The 21077-nt window shown below is 41.9% G+C and overlaps 1 protein-coding gene across 1 annotated transcript; it reads left to right on the top strand.

Moving 5' to 3' along the window:
• The first annotated feature begins 4514 nt into the window (after positions 1–4514).
• CYP7A1 (cytochrome P450 family 7 subfamily A member 1) lies at positions 4515–13127 on the top strand. Its single transcript, XM_081917552.1, has 6 exons — positions 4515–4648; positions 6311–6551; positions 9800–10416; positions 11349–11479; positions 11808–11983; positions 12522–13127. Exons 1-6 carry the CDS (start codon positions 4569–4571, stop codon positions 12819–12821), a joined length of 1545 nt encoding a protein of 514 aa, XP_081773678.1. The 5' UTR covers positions 4515–4568; the 3' UTR covers positions 12822–13127.
• Positions 13128–21077: the final 7950 nt, after the last annotated feature.

Here is a 21077-nt window from a genome sequence, read left to right on the forward strand (position 1 = left end):
AGGCATGTTTGAAAACAGAAGGAATTACTTCCGGGTTTTTGGTGTTCAGGTTCCGAATTGTTTGGCTTCTGAGACGCTCAAAAACTGAGGTTCCACTGTGTGTGAATATATATATATACCAAATATATATATATACCAAAACCTGCATTCCTGTACCCGTGAAAATCTACGAAAGCATATATATATATATATATATATGCAGGTTTTGGTGTCCTCGGGTGTCTTCCCGTGTAAAAGTTGGGGTGTCTAGGCGACGTTTCGACGAGGTCTCACTCGTCATCTTCAGGCTGGTGCTTTCGGCTTCTTGTTACTGGAACAGAGCAGGATCTCAGAGTTTGAGTTCCTATAAATACTGTTGAGGGGGTGTGGTGTATAGCCTCCAATGTTCTGGGCAGAGAGGAAGTTCCCAGGCTAGTGTGCCTTTTCTTCTTTTGTTCCTTAATTACTTGAGGGATATCTTGAGTGATTTCTTGAGTGATATCCTGAGTACCACTTAGGTGGGTCATTAGGTGTGGATTAGTTGGACAAACAAACAGACGAATAAATGCACGTATCGCAGAACACAAGAATGCCGTCAAAAAAGAAGAAAAAACTTCCTCTCTTTTCCAACACATGAAAGAAACAGGACACGAAATTAATTTTGCAGATTCCAAATTGCTCTTTAACATGGAACATCACCACAAGAGAATAATCATGGAAGCCATCGAGATAGAGAAACACCCTCACAACATGAACAAGCGTGACGACACATCCCGCTTGCCAGACATCTGGAAATTAGCCCTCCCCACAAAAACTGACACCAGATCCAGAGGCACACAGAACGCCATCACCAATCAACCACACCAGACCCAAACCCAGACCCTCTCCACAGATAAATTACAGACACCATCCAGTAGCCAAACCATGGTGGCACCTCCGGATGCTGCACCCCCCTGCAATCCCTACACAGATCTGGCTGACACAGGCCACAAAACCACAGCTCGCCCCTATACACGAAGCCAAGCCAGAGCACAACTAAGTGCAGTACAGCCATCTTCTCAGAAAAACTCTTCACAAAGTTCAAGAGGTCAAGACACAAAGACTTTAGCAACTAATCCACACCTAATGACCCACCTAAGTGGTACTCAGGATATCACTCAAGAAATCACTCAAGATATCCCTCAAGTAATTAAGGAACAAAAGAAGAAAAGGCACACTAGCCTGGGAACTTCCTCTCTGCCCAGAACATTGGAGGCTATACACCACACCCCCTCAACAGTATTTATAGGAACTCAAACTCTGAGATCCTGCTCTGTTCCAGTAACAAGAAGCCGAAAGCACCAGCCTGAAGATGACGAGTGAGACCTCGTCGAAACGTCGCCTAGACACCCCAACTTTTACACGGGAAGACACCCGAGGACACCAAAACCTGCATTCCTGTACCCGTGAAAATCTACGAAAGCAAATATATATATATATATATATATGCGCGCACACACACACACATTATATATGTGTATACATTATACATACATACATATACATATATATATATATATATATATATATATATATATATATATATATATGCAGGTTTTGGTGTCCTCGGGTGTCTTCCCGTGTAAAAGTTGGGGTGTCTAGGCGACGTTTCGACGAGGTCTCACTCGTCATCTTCAGGCTGGTGCTTTCGGCTTCTTGTTACTGGAACAGAGCAGGATCTCAGTGTTTGAGTTCCTATAAATACTGTTGAGGGGGTGTGGTGTATAGCCTCCAATGTTCTGGGCAGAGAGGAAGTTCCCAGGTTAGTGTGCCTTTTCTTCTTTTGTTCCTTAATTACTTGAGGGATATCTTGAGTGATTTCTTGAGTGATATCCTGAGTACCACTTAGGTGGGTCATTAGGTGTGGATTAGTTGCTAAAGTCTTTGTGTCTTGACCTCTTGAACTTTGTGAAGAGTTTTTCTGAGAAGATGGCTGTACTGCACTTAGTTGTGCTCTGGCTTGGCTTCGTGTATAGGGGCGAGCTGTGGTTTTGTGGCCTGTGTCAGCCAGATCTGTGTAGGGATTGCAGGGGGGTGCAGCATCCGGAGGTGCCACCATGGTTTGGCTACTGGATGGTGTCTGTAATTTATCTGTGGAGAGGGTCTGGGTTTGGGTCTGGTGTGGTTGATTGGTGATAGCGTTCTGTGTGCCTCTGGATCTGGTGTCAGTTTTTGTGGGGAGGGCTAAATATATATATATATATATATATATATATATATATATAAAATGAAGAGATGGAGAGAGGGGGAGATAAAGGGGAGGGGGAGTGCTACAAGCAGACAGAAACATGGGAGAAAGGAACTCAGAAAGAACATTATTAATATTTATTTATTTAGCACCATTATCAGTCTTTGGCTGATTAACATCCTATACTCCTTTAAAGATGTTTGTGAAAGCGGGTTGGGGGTGAGGTGTTACTGATTTGTTTTGTTTTTATTCTTTTTATTGTGGATTTTGTGTTTTTAGCTTGTGTTTTTATGCTGTGAACCACCCTGAGATCTACAAGTGAAGGGCATTATACACATTTAAAATAAAATAATGTACATGGTACTTTACAAAGAATGCGAGTCTGTACTCAAAGGGGCTCACAATATTGAAAAAAGATGCATGTGAGACTACAGAGGAAGTGGGAAATGAAGGCAGACAAAGACAGGGGAATACTACTTCAGTTACTTAGGGTGCTGTTCCCAGATGTGAACAATTGAGCAACAACCAATAATTGCTATTTAGCTTTAAGCAGAAAGTGGAGAAGCATTTCTGCTTCTAGAAATTTCTTTAGTCAACTGAATAGTCCTCCACTTTCCCAGACCCCCCCCCAAGTGTGTGTGTGTGTGTTGTGGTATTTGTATTGGAACCAATGTGAGGGAAAGGGTTATATGCTTCCTAAAAAGCTTGTCTGTAAAGCTTATGGGGGGGTTTTTTATAAGTAAATCACTCTTTAAAAGCAACATTTTCAATTTCTGCACCTGGGTTTGGATTTCTAAGGTCATCTTAGTTTCCCAATCTTGTAACTGACCAAGGAAGACATGTCTCAGCAAGCTCAGACCACATGTTTGACGCTATCTTTCTGTATATTCTGCCTGTGTTCTCCTTGCTGCTTAGATAAATGCATGAACCTGACCTTTGGAATGTTTTGTAAGTAAAGAATTTTAAACTTACTTAACAATGTGTGATCTGTTCATTGCAAGAGAGGCAGAAAGAGGGGAGTGTTTATGCAACCAAGTGGGATAAAAGGGTCTAACAACCTATATTTCCATGTTCTAATACTGCTAAACATTTGAGAGTTTAAACTGTGCTACTGGCGGCTCTCTTCTGCTGGACAGTGAGTTTAGCCCGCATTTTGAATCCAGGCATCTATCCAATTCTTTTGTTATTTTAACCCCCCCTACACACATGGGTCAAACGGTTCATATTTACCCCCACAATATGGCCACTTCCTAAGTTTTTGCATGCTAAGGAGTGAGAATTGCTCATGGTAATCATATTTTACCTAGTTGCTTCTAGATATTTTCCTAGTGTGATGAGCATCAGTTTCACTAAAGTAAAGGTAAAGGGACCCCTGACCGTTAGGTCCAGTCGTGACCGACTCTGGGGTTGCAGCGCTCATCTTGCTTTATTGGCCAGCATGACTAAGCCACTTCTGGTGAACCAGAGCAGCGCACGGAAACGCCATTTACCTTCCCGCCGGAGCGGTACCTATTTATCTACTTGCACTTTGATGTGCTTTCGAACTGCTAGGTTGGCAGGAGCAGGGACCGAGCAACGGGTGCTCACCCCATTGCGGGGATTCGAACCACCAACCTTCTGAACGGCAAGTCCTAGGCTCTGTGGTTTAACCCATTGCCACCCGCGTCCCTCAGTTTCACTACACCTCCAGAAATTAATCAGAAAAAAATTAGCTGAACAAACTCAACAGGATAAGCACTATTGGCTACATGAGAATGTTTTTCTCCTGCATCAGCATTAATCTAGCAATGACTTTGGTATTTCAGTGCATCAGCAATTCAGCTAGGCTCCTCCTGTGACTCATCAAACTGAATCCTGGACCCATGCCAACCTATCACTTTTATCCTTAGCCACTCCTGTTTCCATAACAACAAAAAATTGAAATCAAAACTTGGCAACACAACAGAGGTAAGGTCATTAAACAGCCAATTCACTTACAGCTAAAATTGAACTATAAACTGTACTTGCTAAATCTACATAATAGATCAAAACATGTCTGAAAGACCTTTACATTATCAGTTATTAAAGCTCTTTGATTACTTTGGCCACTCACTGACACTGTGGTTATCAGCTCAAGGCCACCATCTCAGGTATCTAATCCAATTCTCTCTTAGTCTTTACATAGATTTTGGTCCAACAGCAGGCACAGAAATTTTGTCCAGAAATGGTTAATTAATAGCTTACATGGGTTACTTTAGTACAGTTAAGTGAACAGGTGTTCCTGCTGAATATAAAAAGTGGCCCTTTGTCGTCTTCTATATCAGTCTCGGGCTTCAGTGTAAACCATTGTTTCATACTTGACATTTCACTATAATTGTCTGAAATGGTTTCATTGCTTTTGATATGGGGAATAGTGGTGATTCTGTGCTTAATGCTATGGCTTGTTCTGGGAATAAGGAGGAGGTAAGAAGGATTGTATTCATATATTATTTCATGAAGTTTTCTTCTCTGTTTAAAATCATAATACATTAGCATTTGTGTTTGATAATTAAAATTAATGATATATATTATATTTTCATATATTAGTAATGTGTATAATTATATAACATATGTATAATTTTATAAAATTAGTACCGTATGGTTAAGAAAAACAGTCTGGTTTAGTGGTATCTAGTTTGTTTATTTATTTATTTAATGATTCATTTTTTATGTGTACATGCTTTCCAAAAAAGGTGAGATGCTCCTAATTACTTAAACTAGGCACATAATAAATATAAAGAAAAGGAACAAATGCATGCAACATATCTGTGTCAGCTAATTAATTATGTGAATTGGAATAGAGAAAGCCTAATTTATCAGAAGTGGCTAGCACTGTTGTTCCTTTGGTCTGCATAATGTAAACAGGATGCTTAATGACTTTTCCTACATTGTCATTATACTGTTTCTGTTTTTTGCTCGTTAGATTATATATAGAGAGAGATGAATGTTATCTGTGTGTGCTTTCTATTGAACGATAAGAAGTTGTACTACTAAAATGTAATCTGCAGCAGACATCCAAATGGAGGAATATATCCAAAGACATAGCAATCCAGCATGTGCTTTCCGTTCCTTGCCCCAAATTACAACCTTGGTTCAAATATGAAGCTCTAAGTGTGAAAGAAGCCAACAATAATTCGTTTATCTTTCTTTGATGGGTTCAGATTATTTGGTTGCCCATGAGATTAATGATCGTAAACGTTCCACAATACTGCATTAAATTTTCCCTACTTGCTGTTTTACATGTGCATTACTATTGATGACTGGATGAGGGAGAGAACACATCTGTGTAGGCTTCTAAAGATTCAACCAGGCTGTTCAAGGAGGCTTGAATTAGCAATAAAATGTGAATGTGGACATGTGCACTGGCTATGCATGAAAGCAGCTGCTTTTGCATGAGAATCTTCACTCTGAAATCAGAGCAGTAGTTGAGTAATAGATATGCAGAACAGTCAACACAGTTAAAGCTGGCAGGCTTGATTTCTACACAGACGCACACACAGCAGCAATACTAGTCGATCTATTGTTCCAAAGAGCAAACAAGGCAGAGCACTCAAACCAAACAGATATTGCATCTATTGCAGCAAACCAGCTGCCAAGTCTGGGCTTCACAGACTCTCAGAGGTGGCTTCTTTCACATAGAAAATACATTTTAAAATACAGATTTATATCTCAACTCTGCCCAACACACATGCATGCTCTGTAATATTCATTTGGTAATAAAACTTATCCAGGTAAACATATTTTGCCATGAACTACAATTTCTATTTAAAATAAAAAGACACACCAACCAAGAGTAAACAAGGTAGAAGTGATATGTTTAAAAGCAAAGGTAAATTTCATCAAATTTGATTTACAGTGTGTCTGATACATTCTCATTATCAGGGCTATAACAAGCTTCTGTATTGTACCAAACTCATTATTTGCCAGTTATCTACTGCCTTCTTAGTGCATTTATTACTCAGAGGAGGGCAATTCCTTCTAGCAGTGATGGATGTGTGTAATAAATAGATTCTTGCGCAGCAGATTTGAAGGTCGTATATTAATTTACAGCCATAATCTTCACCTTGTATATATTGCCTTTTGCAGACGTCCAAGTGAGCCACCCTTGGAGAATGGGCTACTGCCGTATCTTGGCTGTGCTTTGCAGTTTGGCGCTAATCCTCTCAACTTCCTCAGGACAAGACAAAAAAAATATGGTCCCATTTTTACTTGCAAATTGGCTGGGAAATATGTTCATTTTCTCACTGACCCCTTTTCATATCATACAGTGATGGGACATGGAAGACACCTGGACTGGAAAAAGTTCCATTTTGCAATCTCTGCAAAGGTAGCATTTAACTTTACCTGTTAAAAATATTCATGGTCTATCCTTCATCTATACAGACACCAGAACTATGGAATATGAAATAAAAGCAGCAGCAACAAAATATGTACAAAAATAGACTACAGTGGTACCTTGGGTTAAGTACTTAATTTGTTCCGGATGTCCGTTCTTAACCTGAAACTGTTCTTAACTTGAAGCACCACTTTAGCTAATGGGGCCTCCCGCTGCTGCTGCACCACCACAGCACGATTTCTGTTCTCATCCTGAAGCAAAGTTCTTAACCTGAAGTACTATTTCTGAGTTAGCGGAGTCTGTAACCTGAGGCAAATGTAACCTGAAGCATATGTAACCTGAGGTACCACTGTATTGGCCATCTTAAAACAACAGAGCAAGCTAAACAAATATCAGCTTACTGAACTTAAAATGCCCCAAGAAGGGAGAAATACCCAATATAAAAACTGTGCCACCAAACAGCAAATTTGAGCTGACATTACAAGTGAGACATAGTTTGCATCACAGGCCAAACTGGGGCACTTGCTGGGCCAAATTTGGCCTAGGGCCCGGAGGTTCCCCACCCACCAGATTGAAATTGACTCTTACTTGAAATGATTTTTACTCAGACTAGTAACAGTGCAGGCTTGGCAGCAAGCCCAAGTTCCAGAAGTCAAGTTTCCAAGATACACGAGCGAGACCAGAAGTCAGTGGCGTAGCGTGGGGGGTGCCAGGGGTGCCGGCCGCACCGGGCGCAACATGGGCGGGGGGCGCACTCGCACTAGCAGCTCTCTGCCCCTACTAAAATCCACGCGTTAGGGAGCCCGCGCTCGCTCGGCTTGGCGAGGAGGTCGCGGAAGGGGGAGAGCGAAGCCTTCTGTTGCGGGCAAAAAAAGGAGAGGAAGCCGGGCGGGCGGGCTGGCTGGCTAGCGGGGGTCTGGCTGCGCCTGCTGCTGCCGTTGCCGCTGCTGCCGGGCTTTGACAGCTTGGCGAAGTGGAGGGAGAGGAGCTTTATGGTAATTTGAGCCGAGCAGGGAGTCTGGCGAGGGGGCGGGAAGAGACTTTCCCCCCTTTTTCCCACCTCGCCTGGTCAAAAAGGAGAGCGGAGTCTCCTCAGGGCGCCCTCAGGCAGGGCAGGGCAAGGCAAGCAGAGCGAGGAGGAGAGAGAGGGGAAGGGGGGGGAAGCAGCCAGGAAACGCCGAGGTGTGGAGGGGGAATCAATTAAGGAGAGAAAGCGAAAAGCCTTGGAGAAAGGGAAAAAAGGAAAGAAAAGAGGCAGCTCCGGCAGAGCACGGGGGAAAGAGAAGCCTCGCTGCTGCTGCTTGGGAGAGTAAATTACTGTACTTGCCTTGCCCCAAGTTAGGGGGCGCAAATTACTTGCCTTGCCCCGGGTGCTGATAACCCACGCTACGCCGCTGCCAGAAGTTCATAACTGAATGGAAGCTATGAATGTGCCCTGACAGTTGAAGTGCTCCTCCCACCAACTTTTAAAGATCTGGAGTGAGCTCTCTCACAAGACTATCTCACACTATGATGCTACCACATCTGTACATGGATGCTCCATCTGTGCAGATGTGCCTGATCCCATCTATGATAGTGACACCTGGTTATTGGAGACAAGACTGTGTCCTGCCCCTCTGTCTCCAGCTTCAATGTCGCCTTGCCCTGATCAGCCTCTGTCTCTGACTGGTCAAATCTTCCCAGCTCCCTGCTGAGGCTCTGTGCTCCATGAGAGGGATGGTGGAGAGAGCCAGCCGATCTTCTACCCCTTCTTTCTCATGTGGAGTCATGTTAGCCGTCCAGCCCTCCACCCCACATCTGTTCCTCCATATTTCTCCTTCTCCTCTTCTTTCTGGGGCTGCCAAACCATGCCAGATCCTAATGGAGCTCAGGGAGATCCTTCTTACCTTTTAAAAATGCAATTGGAAGTGGAGCCCAAGGTTCTCATTAAGTTGTAATTAGTTTCCCTTAATATCCACATCTCAATAATATGACTGTCTCCACAATGAGCCTTAAATCCTTCCTTAATGTACATGAAAATTGATTTTAAGTACATATTTAAATGAATCAATATTGGTCCATTTAAGAAAATTAAGCTGCAGTCTTTGTGCACTTACTTGGCAGTAAGCAAGCCCCATTTAAATTCCTAGGCTTTACTCATGAGTAACATATATAGGATTGTGAACCACAGATTGCTGGAATAGATATTAGTTTACGATATAGTTGCTATGAATTGATTTGTTTTGATGTCTAGGTAAGTTTTATTTTAATTTGAAGTAAACGAATACATATTGGCAGCAACAATGCACAGATTAACGTTCCACCAGATCAGTCTTACCATGACCTAAATCTGATTGATTCCGGCTCCATTTCCATCCATGCTAACCTAGATTAAGGCCCAATGAGTGCAGTAGGGCTTTCTTCAAAGTAAGCATGGAAAAGAGGGTGCCCTCAGTGGTACTTATTTCCAGTAAAGTATGCTCTGGATTACTGGTTCAGTGTTCAAGCCTTATCTATTGTCTTCTATGAAATTTGGAATGCTATTATGAAAGCCGAAGTACATTTCTATAGTGTGTGTGTGTGTGTGTGTGTGTGTGTGCATTGCTCAGTATTGGTAACAGCAAGTTTGGACGGTTAATTCGCTTCACTGTCCTCCTTAAAACATAAACCGTCTTCACCAGACAGCTATTAAGATGATGGGTTTCGTAATCTGGAAGACAAGATTTAGGATTACTCTCAAATTTAGTACTTAATATCATTTTGCCATCCTCCTTGGCAAAACTACAGCCTGTTCCAACTCCTCTTGGAGACAATTATAAAGCCTTAAATGGATACTGGATAGGGGTTCTAAGTGGTCATACTTTATCTGCCAACATCCATCAGCATCCATGTTTAATGACTGCTATTCCTGTACTAAATTATGGAGAAAATATTTTGCCTCTGATTTCACTTGTAAATTATTCTTCACTTAGGGCAGCATCCAAAGGGCTGCAGGCAGTTTTCTGCTTAGACACAGAAGCTTTTCAGCTGTATCTCAGGATGCAGCCTCCCAACAAAGGCCCTCAGAGTTGGAATGCTTTTCATAAATGGTACCCTATGAGATACAAAGGGCTGTACCTGCCTGCCTGAATAGCTATTTTGCTCTCACATGCCAGCAGGCAGCGGTGTGGGCAGGGGGAAGGGATCAGATAAATAATAAATTGTGATTTATAATAAATTGTGATGGGTGGCACTTAACATTCCCCATTTTTTCACAACAGGCATTTGGACATGGTAGTATTGACCCAGATGATGGAAACACCACTGAGAATATACACCACACCTTCACCAGAAACCTGCAGGGTAATGCATTAACCTTTCTCGCTGAGTCCATGATGGAAAACCTGCACTATGTCATGGTAGAACCAAATGCATCAAGAATTGACTCCAGTGACTGGGTAACTGATAAACTTTATGAATTCTGCTGCCGTGTGATGTTTGAAGCTGGGTTTCTAACACTGTTTGGCACAGATTTTAACCCAGTGGGCCATGACAAGGGCCTTTCTGCCAACCAAGAAGCCCACAGAGCATTTATCCTCAGTTCCCTGGAGAACTTCAAGGCATTTGACCAAGTCTTTCCAGCTCTTGTGGCAGGCCTACCAATCCACCTGTTCAAAAGTGCCCACAGTGCACGAGAGAAGCTGGCTGATGCTCTGCTCCACAAGACCCTTAAAAAAAGAAACAACATCTCTGAGCTCATTTCCCTCCGCATGTTCTTCAATGATACTCTCTCCACTTTTGATGAAAAGGAAAAAGCAAAGACCCACCTTGCAGTTCTGTGGGCTTCACAGTCTAACACAATACCTGCAACCTTTTGGACTTTATTCCATCTTATTAGGTAAGTAGCTACATTTCCCATGCTACAGACTTTGGCTTACCATTTACCAGATGGAACGTAACATGGTGGACATGTCGCTGCTAATGAGCTGCATTTCCCCGCACTGGTGATGGACAGTGCAAGCCTAATGATGTCTACTCAAAAGTAAGTCCTACTGAATTCAATGGGGCTTACTCCCAGGTGAGAGGGATGAAGACTGCAACTTTATTTCTTTTGTTCTTTTTACCTCTCCCTCTGCTATCCCAGAGTTGTCCTTAGTTATGGTAGCTCCATGTTCAGAAGCGATGCACATCTAAAAACTAGATTCTGGGGACAAACAAATACAGTGGTACCTCATGTTAAGAACTTAATTCATTCTGGAGGTCCGTTCTTAACCTGAAACTGTTCTTAACTTGAGGTACCACTTTAGCTAATGGGGCCTCCCGCTGCCGCTGCAGCACCACGTGATTTCTGTTCTCATCCTGAAGCAAAGCTCTTAACCCAAGGTACTATTTCTGGGTTAGTGGAGTCTGTAACCTGAAGCATCTATAACTCGAGGTACAACTGTAATTGAAGATGGCTATTGCCCTGATGTCCTGCTTGTATATTTCCCAGGAGTGGGGACGGGCATGAGGGTTTGGCCAAAAGCAAGTTACTTAGGTAGGTGTTACATGTTTGGAGGGTGTGGTTCAAAGTGGTCATTTCATACTGAGTTGGTATGAAAGACAACATTCAGTGCTAGGGCCAGGGTACCTAGAGCAGCCAATCCCAGCTTGGATCTTTCAAAGCCTCCAAGATATAACTAGATGATCATGCCATCCTTGATAATTCAGGCCTGCCTGCAACTCTCCCATGCCTTTGGACAATGACTCGCACATTCTTTTTCTTGCATAATTGCATGGACTATAGTGATAATTGTACTATGATTTCAGTATGCCTTTTTTAAATTTCAGGAATCCAAAAGCAATGGAAGCAGCTATTAAAGAGGTGCAAAGGGTGTTAGAAAATGCTGAGATAAAGATAGACTCGACCAGGAAACCTATTTCTTTGAACCGGAAACAGCTGGATGACATGTCTGTATTAGGTATAGTTGCTTAACCTGAATCCTCCACTTTTACATACTAACGATAAAATAACATATGCCAGTATTTAGGAACCATTATATCATTGAAACTGATCAGTTCTCTAATGCTCTTAGTTACAGTCACGTTATGTGACAACAATCAGTTTCTTTCTAACTACATTAGTGTTTGGTGGAAGCATACAAATTCCAAGGAATTTTGTTGTTCTCCCCATTGACTTTCTTTTATTTGTGTCCATCACATTACTTTGAATTTTGCAATCTGAGCAGCAGCACACCTGTGTATACTGTATCTAGGTTGAAGGTTTCTCTTTCTTCCTTTCCTACACAGATAGTGTTATCAAGGAAGCAATAAGGCTCTCCAGTGCATCTATGACAGTCAGAGTTGCTAAGGAAGATTTCATTTTGCAATTAGGCAGCAACTCCTACAATATCCGCAAAGATGACACCATAGCTCTTTATCCCCAGCTGTTGCATTTCGATCCAGAAATCTACTCTGATCCCCTGGTGAGTAATTGGCAGCTTCAAAACAAAGCTGCACACATCAGCAGAATTGCCTTGGTGCTTGCAGCCAACCACTTGACATCAATATTGTTGCCTCTTATTGCACACAAGTGCTGGTTTTTTGCTAGATGAATTCCAGAGCTCTTTAAAAGAGGCATTCTGGAGTGAAGCAAGGAAGGAACATTTAGCACCAGCAGTTGTATGCCAAACAAGCAGAAACTTTGGTAAAAAAATTATGATTCCCTCTCCTTTTCCAATTTCATGAGCACAAAAGAGTTGATTAATACGGTACTTTAATATTTACAGAACTGCTAGCTGTAATTTATTTTGTATTTCAATAATTAACTGAGATGAATTTATTTTATCTTTATTGAAAAAGAATGGTAGAACATTTGGCAACTCAAGCTTTTGGAGGAACTTGTATACAAATCCATTTTAAAGTATTAAGGAAGATGAACACACATTAATATTTCATTTGCAAATCTGAAATAATCTTATGCTTCCTAAATGATGTTGCATTATTTTGGACTTTTTTTTGCAGACATACAAGTATGACCGCTATCTTGAGGAAAATGGAAAGGAAAAGACCACTTTTTACCGCAATGGTCGCAAATTAAAATATTATTATATGCCTTTTGGATTGGGACTTGCAAAATGTCCTGGAAGATTACTGGCCGTTCATGAAATTAAACAATTTTTGACTTTATTGCTATCTTATTTTGAAGTGGAGCTTCTTGATAAGAATGTGACATGCCCGTCTTTAGACCAATCGCGGGTCGGACTTGGTGTTTTACAACCTGCAAGTGACATTGATTTCAAGTACAGATTAAAATGCCTATGAATGTGTGGAAGAAAAATGTTGTTTGTGTATTTGGTCCCCACAGGGATAAAAAATTTCATGCAATGATGGCAATGGAATGCATTAGGAAGAATAATGAGGGCTGGGAGAAACTATGTTGCTTAATACGGTTTGTATAGAAAATGTTTCCCTTTTTTATAGGCTCAAAAATAACAAGAAATACTATACATATCTAATCTACTCTATGTGCTACTGCTGGGTCTCCAGTGGAGCTTTTGAGTCATAGTAGGGGTGAGAATGTGAGGAACGTGTGTTCAGAGAACAGAGTTTTGTGCTGGCTAGTAAGAACAAGAGTTTTGTGCTGGCTAGTAAGGAAGAGACCAGCAAATCCACCTGTATATCTCGCTGCTGATTTTGAGGCCTGTGATTTTTGTTAGGATTGAGAAGGGGAGAGAAAAAGCATCCAGGCCTTATTGACACCATCTTTTTATTTTGTGTTTGCTTTTCTGCCCAGTTGCTTCTATAGACAAGGGGTGAGATGCATCTTGCTGTGGATACCTGTAGGCAACCATTCATAAGTATTAAAAAATACTGCTCAGGATGAGAGCCTGAATGGATTGCAGAATAGGGATGAAAGGTCTTAAGTTGCTCAAAAGTCCCAGCATGAGTCTGTTGTCACAGAGTGGAGCCCTCCTTGCGTGAGAGGCAGAGGGGGAGTTAGTGGGCTGTAACAGGTGAAAAATGGGGTGGGAACTGTTGCTTAAACCAATGGTTGTTTAATCTGTTTGAATGTTCTGTGTTGTTGTTTTTTACCATAGGTATTTGGTTAAATATATGTATATATGTATTGCAAGTAAGTAAATAAGTGACCAAGCTTTTGAGCTGACGGAGAGGTTACTTTATCTCTTTCTGTAGAAGCTGGTTGCATAATGCCGCAAACAAAACTTGCAGACAAACAGACAAAAAGGGGTTATGATTTAGCGTCATCAGGGCAGTTGGTACAAAACTTGTCCTGATCTTTGGAAGAGGATGAAATGCTTATGCAGGCAGGGATGGTGCTTATATAACGCTACTATATGCTGGCATTCGATATTCTTAAATGTATCATGTTCCAAACTTCACATTTCTCCCAAATGAGGTGTGTATGTGTACATTGTTTATTTCTGTTCATTACATTTTCTTCAATAAAATATCTCAATCACTTTTCAAAGGTGTCTGATCAATCTTGTAAAATATATAATCAAGCAAATAAATAAATAACTCAGCCATGGGGATGCAAATAATGATCTTGGGCGAAACTCAGAAAAAGCGCTATCCTTGCTCATGAGCAAACAGCTGGTGGGATGTTTTGCTTATAATCATGTAGCAACACTGTCAAAGAACAAAAAACAGGGTGCTTACAAAATACCATATTTTTGGCTGGGATTCAACCACATACTGGCAAATTCAGGTTATGCAATTAAAGTTGATTTTGAGGTCTCGCACAACAAATCCACTTCTCTCAAAAAAATGTGGGTTTTTTGCGATAAGGAAAGTGATGAGAAAAAAGCACTGGAAAGTGTGGGATAACAGTTCCTTGATGCACTGAAATCAGATGAAATGCTCAGTAAATAGGCTTACTGGAAGTAGGGATGGAGAACAAATTTGACAGTTTGTATTTAAAGGCAAATCTACCTAATTCGCAATTTTCAAAACATGATTATAATCCAAAAACAGTCTTCCTCCAAAACTGTCACTCTCCAAATGGCTTGTAAAATGTGTATATTTGTCAAAACCACATACAAAAATGTGTTTATTAAACTTACGAGTTTCAATAAAGACATTGCAGTGAAATGATTAATTTTAATTAAAACTGCTTGGCTGGTGGCAATGGCCGCAGCTGCGTTTCAAAGCACAGAAACAGGAATTTAAAACTGGCAAAGCGAGAAAGCCAGCAAACCTGCAAGTGACCTTAGATATTGTATATTACAAGAAACTGAGCACACTATTACAGCAAAATATTTTAAAAATATGTACCATGTTCTCTCCCTAGAGCATGGATGTCAATGTTTCCCTTTTTAAAAGGGAAACTCCCTTATTCTGAATAGGATTCCTCGCAAGAAAAGGGAAAAGTTGACAGCTATGACCTAGAGTACCAATAGACAATAGTAACCCCACTCTGGCTAATTCCCATCTGACACCTGACCCTTTCATCCTTAAAGTCAACAGAACTACACCAGTTTGCCTAATATGAAGAACGGAACCCTCCTGTTTACTTAACCTGCAATAACTTCAGTTTACAAGGCTCTTCTGTCCAAATTACCCGAGAACATACAAAGGCTTTTTCAGTGCAGTTCATGAAAAGAAGACCAACAGTGTCAAAGTCATCTTTTAACTTATGAACTAGCAACATAATAATTTGCTTATTAATTACTGATACTTAGATGTTTCCTAAGTTCAACTGGACACTGACTTCCCCAGTTGCAATTGGAAGGAAAATTCCCAAGCCTTTTACATGGTTTATGTTTCTTATTTCCAGGCATTCCCAAGCCAATGCTTCTGGGAAACACAGAAGCAGGCATGTATTTATTTCTCATTTTTCTGAGAGCCCTCTCATTTTTTGCCCCCTAGCACCTGATATTCAAAAGGCATTAGTGAAAAGGTACTATTGTAGTGTGGATAGTTCCTATTCAGGGCTACAGCCAGCAAGCCTCACCCACTTCCAGAATACTCCATTACATCCCTCCTCCTCCTCTTCAATTTTTTCCCAGTCAGTCAGCCTTCCTTGCACAATGGACCATGATCTGTCCTCAATACGCTGGTTTTGGTCTCTTCCCCTGCTCCACTTGAGTTTTCCAGCCTGACGTGTGTTTTTTTTGTGCTTCTGCAAACCTTGGGGCTTCACCCCCACCTCCAAAGCCTCCTGGTACCTCCATCTTGTGTGCAGATGGTGCCATTTTGTGTGCATAATGCATTCACTGTCTGTCTATAGGAGAAGTGCCTCAGAACTTGCAAGCTCTGCTTAGCTAATTAATAACAATCACCACTTGGCAAACATTGGAGGAGAGCTATCACTTCCTTGTGGACTTCCTTCAAACCTCTGGCAGGCCACATTAACTAGATAACAGGAGCATTAACTAGATAAGCCAGGGGTGGTCAGATTTAGCAAAGCCACAGGGAGACCCCGTTTGCCCTGTAACTCAGTTACTGCACGTGTCCTACGACTATGTGTTGCTCTCTGAGCAATGAATTGCGAAGGGACCAGGAAAAGCTACACTGGCAGAACTGTCTCCCACAGCAGTAGGAAATTGTCTACCACAAAGTCTACAGAACCTTTACTATAACTAATGAAAGCATATACCACTAGTTAGCTATTAACTCTGGGAAAGAAACAGAAAGCTCCATCCGTGGGTGTTGTTGTTGTTGTTTAGTCATGTCCAACTCTTTGTAATCGGGATTAAATCTAAATTTACATTTCCTGGGAAACATCACAACCATTTTTGATGAGGGTCAGCTCTGTCACCTGGCCTTGAGTTTTGATTGGCTAGAGACCTCCTCATAGAATCGCAGAGTTGTAGAGTTGGAAGAAACCACAAGGGTCATCTAGTCTAATTCCCTGCAGTGCAGGAATCTTTTGCCCTATGTGGGGATTGAACCCACAACCGTAAGAGTCCCATGTTCTAATGCTCCACCAACTCTGCTGTCTCATGACCTTCCTGAGACCACGCAGTGGGGAATTTAGGTGCTCTGGACCTATGTGCAGTGAGGAGGAGCGCAATCCATCCAACCCCCTGTGGACTTCAGCACAGTAAACAGACTACAAGAACTGCCTCAGAGCACACACAGTGTGAAAACTTGGAACATGCCTTTTGCAAGTTTGTTCTATGCAGGTGTTCTATCAAGCAGTCTTTATCTGAATGCAAACACTACATGGCAAGTATGACTAGCAAACATTAAAGCCATCTCTGGGCTCATTGCTTCTTCAAGAGAATTGGTACATACAGCATGCAAACATTTTTCAGGAAAAATCTGAACTCAGGAAACACTTGAATGTACTGCCTTTTTACAGTGGCTGAATGGCGTGTGCCCAGGCAACTTTTGAAATGTCCTGTGGTGGAAAAGTTAAAGCACCCTACCTTGTTTTATTTCAATCAGCAATGGGAACCTCCACCCCACACACTAAATTAGGCCTGGCACTGGGCTGCAGCATTCTGCACTAACTGGGGTTTGCAGGCCAAGTGAAAGGGAAGCCCTACACACAGTGCATTGGAATAATCCAGCCTTGAAGTCCCCAGTGCCTGAACTAAAGGGTTCAGCCTCTCCCATTCCAGGAACAATTTGTAGTATATGTAGACCCAGTACATTTTTCCTGCTTTTCCTATATGGCAGGGGTGGGGAACCTCAGGTCTTAGGGCCATACATGACCCTCCAGGGCTCTCTAGCCAGCTCAGGGGACTCACTGCAGACTCTGTCCCACTCAGGCCACACCAGACTGCTGGGCCTGCTTCACACCTTCCTTGTGTGTTTTGCTTGGCTAGGTTATGCTCCCGAACTGTGATAATGCCTTTTGCATGCCTGGATCTCCATGTGATCCAGGCATGGCTGGATGTGCTGAAACCTCTGACTTTAGGATGACCAGAATAAAGGCTACTGCTCCACCCACTTTTGCCTCTGACCTTGCCTACCTATGCAGCTCCCAGAAGGTTCCCCAGGAGGGGCTGTAGGCCTTCAGCCGAAAACGATTCCACACCCTGTCACAGACTTCGTATCAAATGCAGGGCCGGCCCACTTAGGAGGCAAGGTGAGGCGACCATCTCAGGCGGCAAAATCCACAAGGGCAGCAGTTCCCGATGTAGATCTTTCCCTGCTTGTTCCTGGTGTATTTTCCCTCAACCCTTCTTCCCTGGTGGGGAGGCGGGCACTATTTTGTGGTCTGCCTCAGGCGCCAAAATGTATTGGGCTGGCCCTGTCCAAATAATTCGCTCCATTCCAACAGCTTACTGTTCTTACATTCTCCTTTAAAACCAAGTACTCTAGCTTTGGGATGCGGGTGGCACTGTGGGTTAAACAACAGAGCCTAGGACTTGCCGATCAGAAGGTTGGCAGTTCAAATCCCCGTGACGGGGTGAGCTCTCGTTGCTCGGTCCCTGCTCCTGCCAACCTAGCAGTTCAAAAGCACATCAAAGTGCAAGTAGATAAATAGGTACTGCTCCGGCAGGAAGGTAAACGATGTTTCCATGCGCTGCTCTGGTTCACCAGAAGTGGGTTAGTCATGCTGGCCACATGACCTGGAAGCTGTATGCCGGCTCTCTCGGCCAATAAAGACAGATGAGCGCCGCAACCCCAGAGTCGGTCACGACTGGACCTAATGGTCAGGTGTCTCTTTACCTTTATTCTAGCTTTTTTTGTAATTTCACATCACGGGTTCAGTTGTACATTGGTTCTCGAATTTAATCCATTCTGGGAGTCCGTTCGACTCCCGAAACAGTCCGAAAACCAAGGCACAGGAGCTTCCTGCAGCCAATCGGAAGCCGTGTAAGCCACGTCGGACATTCGGCTTCCCAAAAACGTTCACAAACCGGAACATTCACTTCCGGGTTTGCGATGTTCGGGAGCCAATTTGTTTGACAACTGAGGCGTTTGACTACCAAGGTACGGCTGTACATTTAACACGCTGTCCACTACACCATCCTTACTTGGGCTCAAACTACACATCTTTTAACCTGAAAGTATTGCAATGACATAGGCAGCCCAATTTAAAGAGCAGAAAGGGAGATTGCGGGTGAAATGTGAGGAACACTCTCCTTGCTTGCTGCTTAAGCCTCTGCAGCCCCTTTGCTTGTGTGCTTTTATCCCAGATTTATTCACTTCTGGGATCAGACATGTGAGGCCTCAGGTGAGGAAAACCCCATTGCTTTTTCTCCCAACTCTGCTTTCTATGTGCTTGGGGCAGATTCAAGTTCGAACCCAGAGATCTGCCACTGTGTCATGTGTAGTTTGAGCCTCAGGCTATTAACGTCAGCTTTACAGAAGAACACGTATTTTACAATATACCAGATAAAGTGTATTGTCAGTAGTGAGCTGATAAGCAGTCAGCCTTGAAAATATAGCCTTGACTAGCACTGGTCAAGGGCCTTCAATACTCCAGGTATCTTTAATCACTTGTATAGTAAATGGAACCATCAATTATCCTTGAACCTTTGAACAACAGAAGTGATTTCCATTAAATAGAAGCCCAGAAATATTACAGTACAAAATATATTACATTAAGACACAGAGATATAATCAACACCTTACAGATATAAAAAGACCTTGATTATTGAGCCACATGTAGTTGCCAGGTGATTGAAACTAAGGAATTCTTAGAATGTACTTTAGAGTATTTGACTGAGAAGCCAGATAGATGTCCATATTGAATTAATAAAGTTTTAATCTTAGCAATGGATGAAATAGGATCTGAAATCAAAAGAGCTACATAAACTACAAGCAAACTTTTATGTTGTACACCAGACACGTCCACCTCCCAAAAGACTGCAAAGTCAAAGTTGCTGAGCTTTTTTAGGGAGGAGCTTTTTTTTACAACAGTAACAACTATTTTCGTTTTCAAACTAGTTGGCAAAACACCCATTTGACACAATGGAGGAAAAGACCGATGGCACGAGGCGGGAGGGCCACTTAAACTCCGCTGCTTATCACTATCACAGTTCAATAGGGATCCTACGATCAACTGCGATCATCATCCAGGGATTGTCCAGTCAATCACAGTCGACCAGTTGGACATCCCTGTTGTACACCAACCATTTCAGAACACTTAATGCCTGAATTCTTACTATGAAACCTCACTGCTGTTGCCAGAGGTTCCATAGCAAGACAACAGTCTGGTTTAGTACCTCTTCCAATTTTAATGTAGCCATTTTCAAAGGCATTTAGTCTAATGCTGGCTATGCTTTTATAATATACTTTGTGAATAGTCTTTAAGAATCTACTTCTAAAATGAAACCATTCTAATGCTGCAGTTTAAAAAGACCACTTTAATGAATCAAAAGCTTTCAATGCATCTACAGTAATTTTAAAATAGCTAAAGGCATTCCATGTTGTTTGCTATGCCATATAATATTTAATAGTCTGTGAATTGGATCTGATATTTGCCTACCCTTAATATACCACACTTGATCTTGATGGGCCAATGATGGTAGGATTGTACTCAAGTGATTAGTAAGTACAGTGGTACCTCATGTTACGGACGGGATCCGTTCTGGAGGCCCATCCATAACATGAAAAGCCTGCAGCTTGAAGCGCCGCACGTGTGTAGGTGCGCAGTGCGATTTGGCACTTCTGCGCATGTGGCGAAACCTGGAAGTAACCCATTCCGGTACTTCTGGGTTGCTGCGGGACACAAGACGAAAACACACAACCTGAAGCGGACGTAACATGAGGTATGACTGTACAGCTATGAATTTTTTTATCATGATTTTATCTTGATTTAACAAATTGATTGGTCTATAAGAGTTGACAACAATTTTGTAAGAAAAATTATTTGAGATGATCTCACCATCACAAGTTTTATTGATTTCATCTTCAGTAATTCTAGAATTTAGGAAGATATTTTGTTCTGTAGATAATAACTGATATAAGTTTTTTGTGTTAGATTAATTTGTAGGGACTGGAGAATATAAAGATTGCTAAAATGTTTTAAATTCCTCATGAATTTTCCTAGTATCAAAAGCATGTAAGTCATCTGTGTTGTATCTTGCACCACACCAATGTGATTATGAATTCTGCCATTTCATGTCACCTAATAAAATCATGGAGGAGTGACATGCAGGAAATTATAAGCATTGCTCCCTCCCTCTCCCGTGCTATTTATTCCTGTGTATGCGCTTCATGTACAATCTTAAAGCACAAGCTTAAGTTCCTGGATATTTTTCAATGAGCACCCATAGAGTCATACTTGCCACACATGATATCCCATCATTAGTAGGCAGCTTCTTTAAAGTACCCCGACAGTGGTTTTAAAGAGTTTCATGGTTAATAGGTATTTGGCAGAGAGGTGATCAGCTGACCTAACTTCTCATGTCACCGTAGCACTGTGACAGGAATAAGAAATCACATTGACACAGATGTCAAAGAGGCCCTTTGGACAGGGGAGAATGCTAAATCAACTTTGTTAAAAACTGAAATTGATAGTAATATGCAACATTCTACTGAAGTTGTTAAATAATTAGCAAGAATTCAGCTGAAATATCCTTCTTATCCAAAAAGCCTGCCTAATTTAAAGTTAATTCTATTTAATTTTTTATGCTCATTGCACTAACAAGG

Source organism: Podarcis melisellensis (assembly GCF_964234715.1).
Source record: "Podarcis melisellensis genome assembly, chromosome: 7".
NCBI lineage: Eukaryota > Metazoa > Chordata > Lepidosauria > Squamata > Lacertidae > Podarcis > Podarcis melisellensis.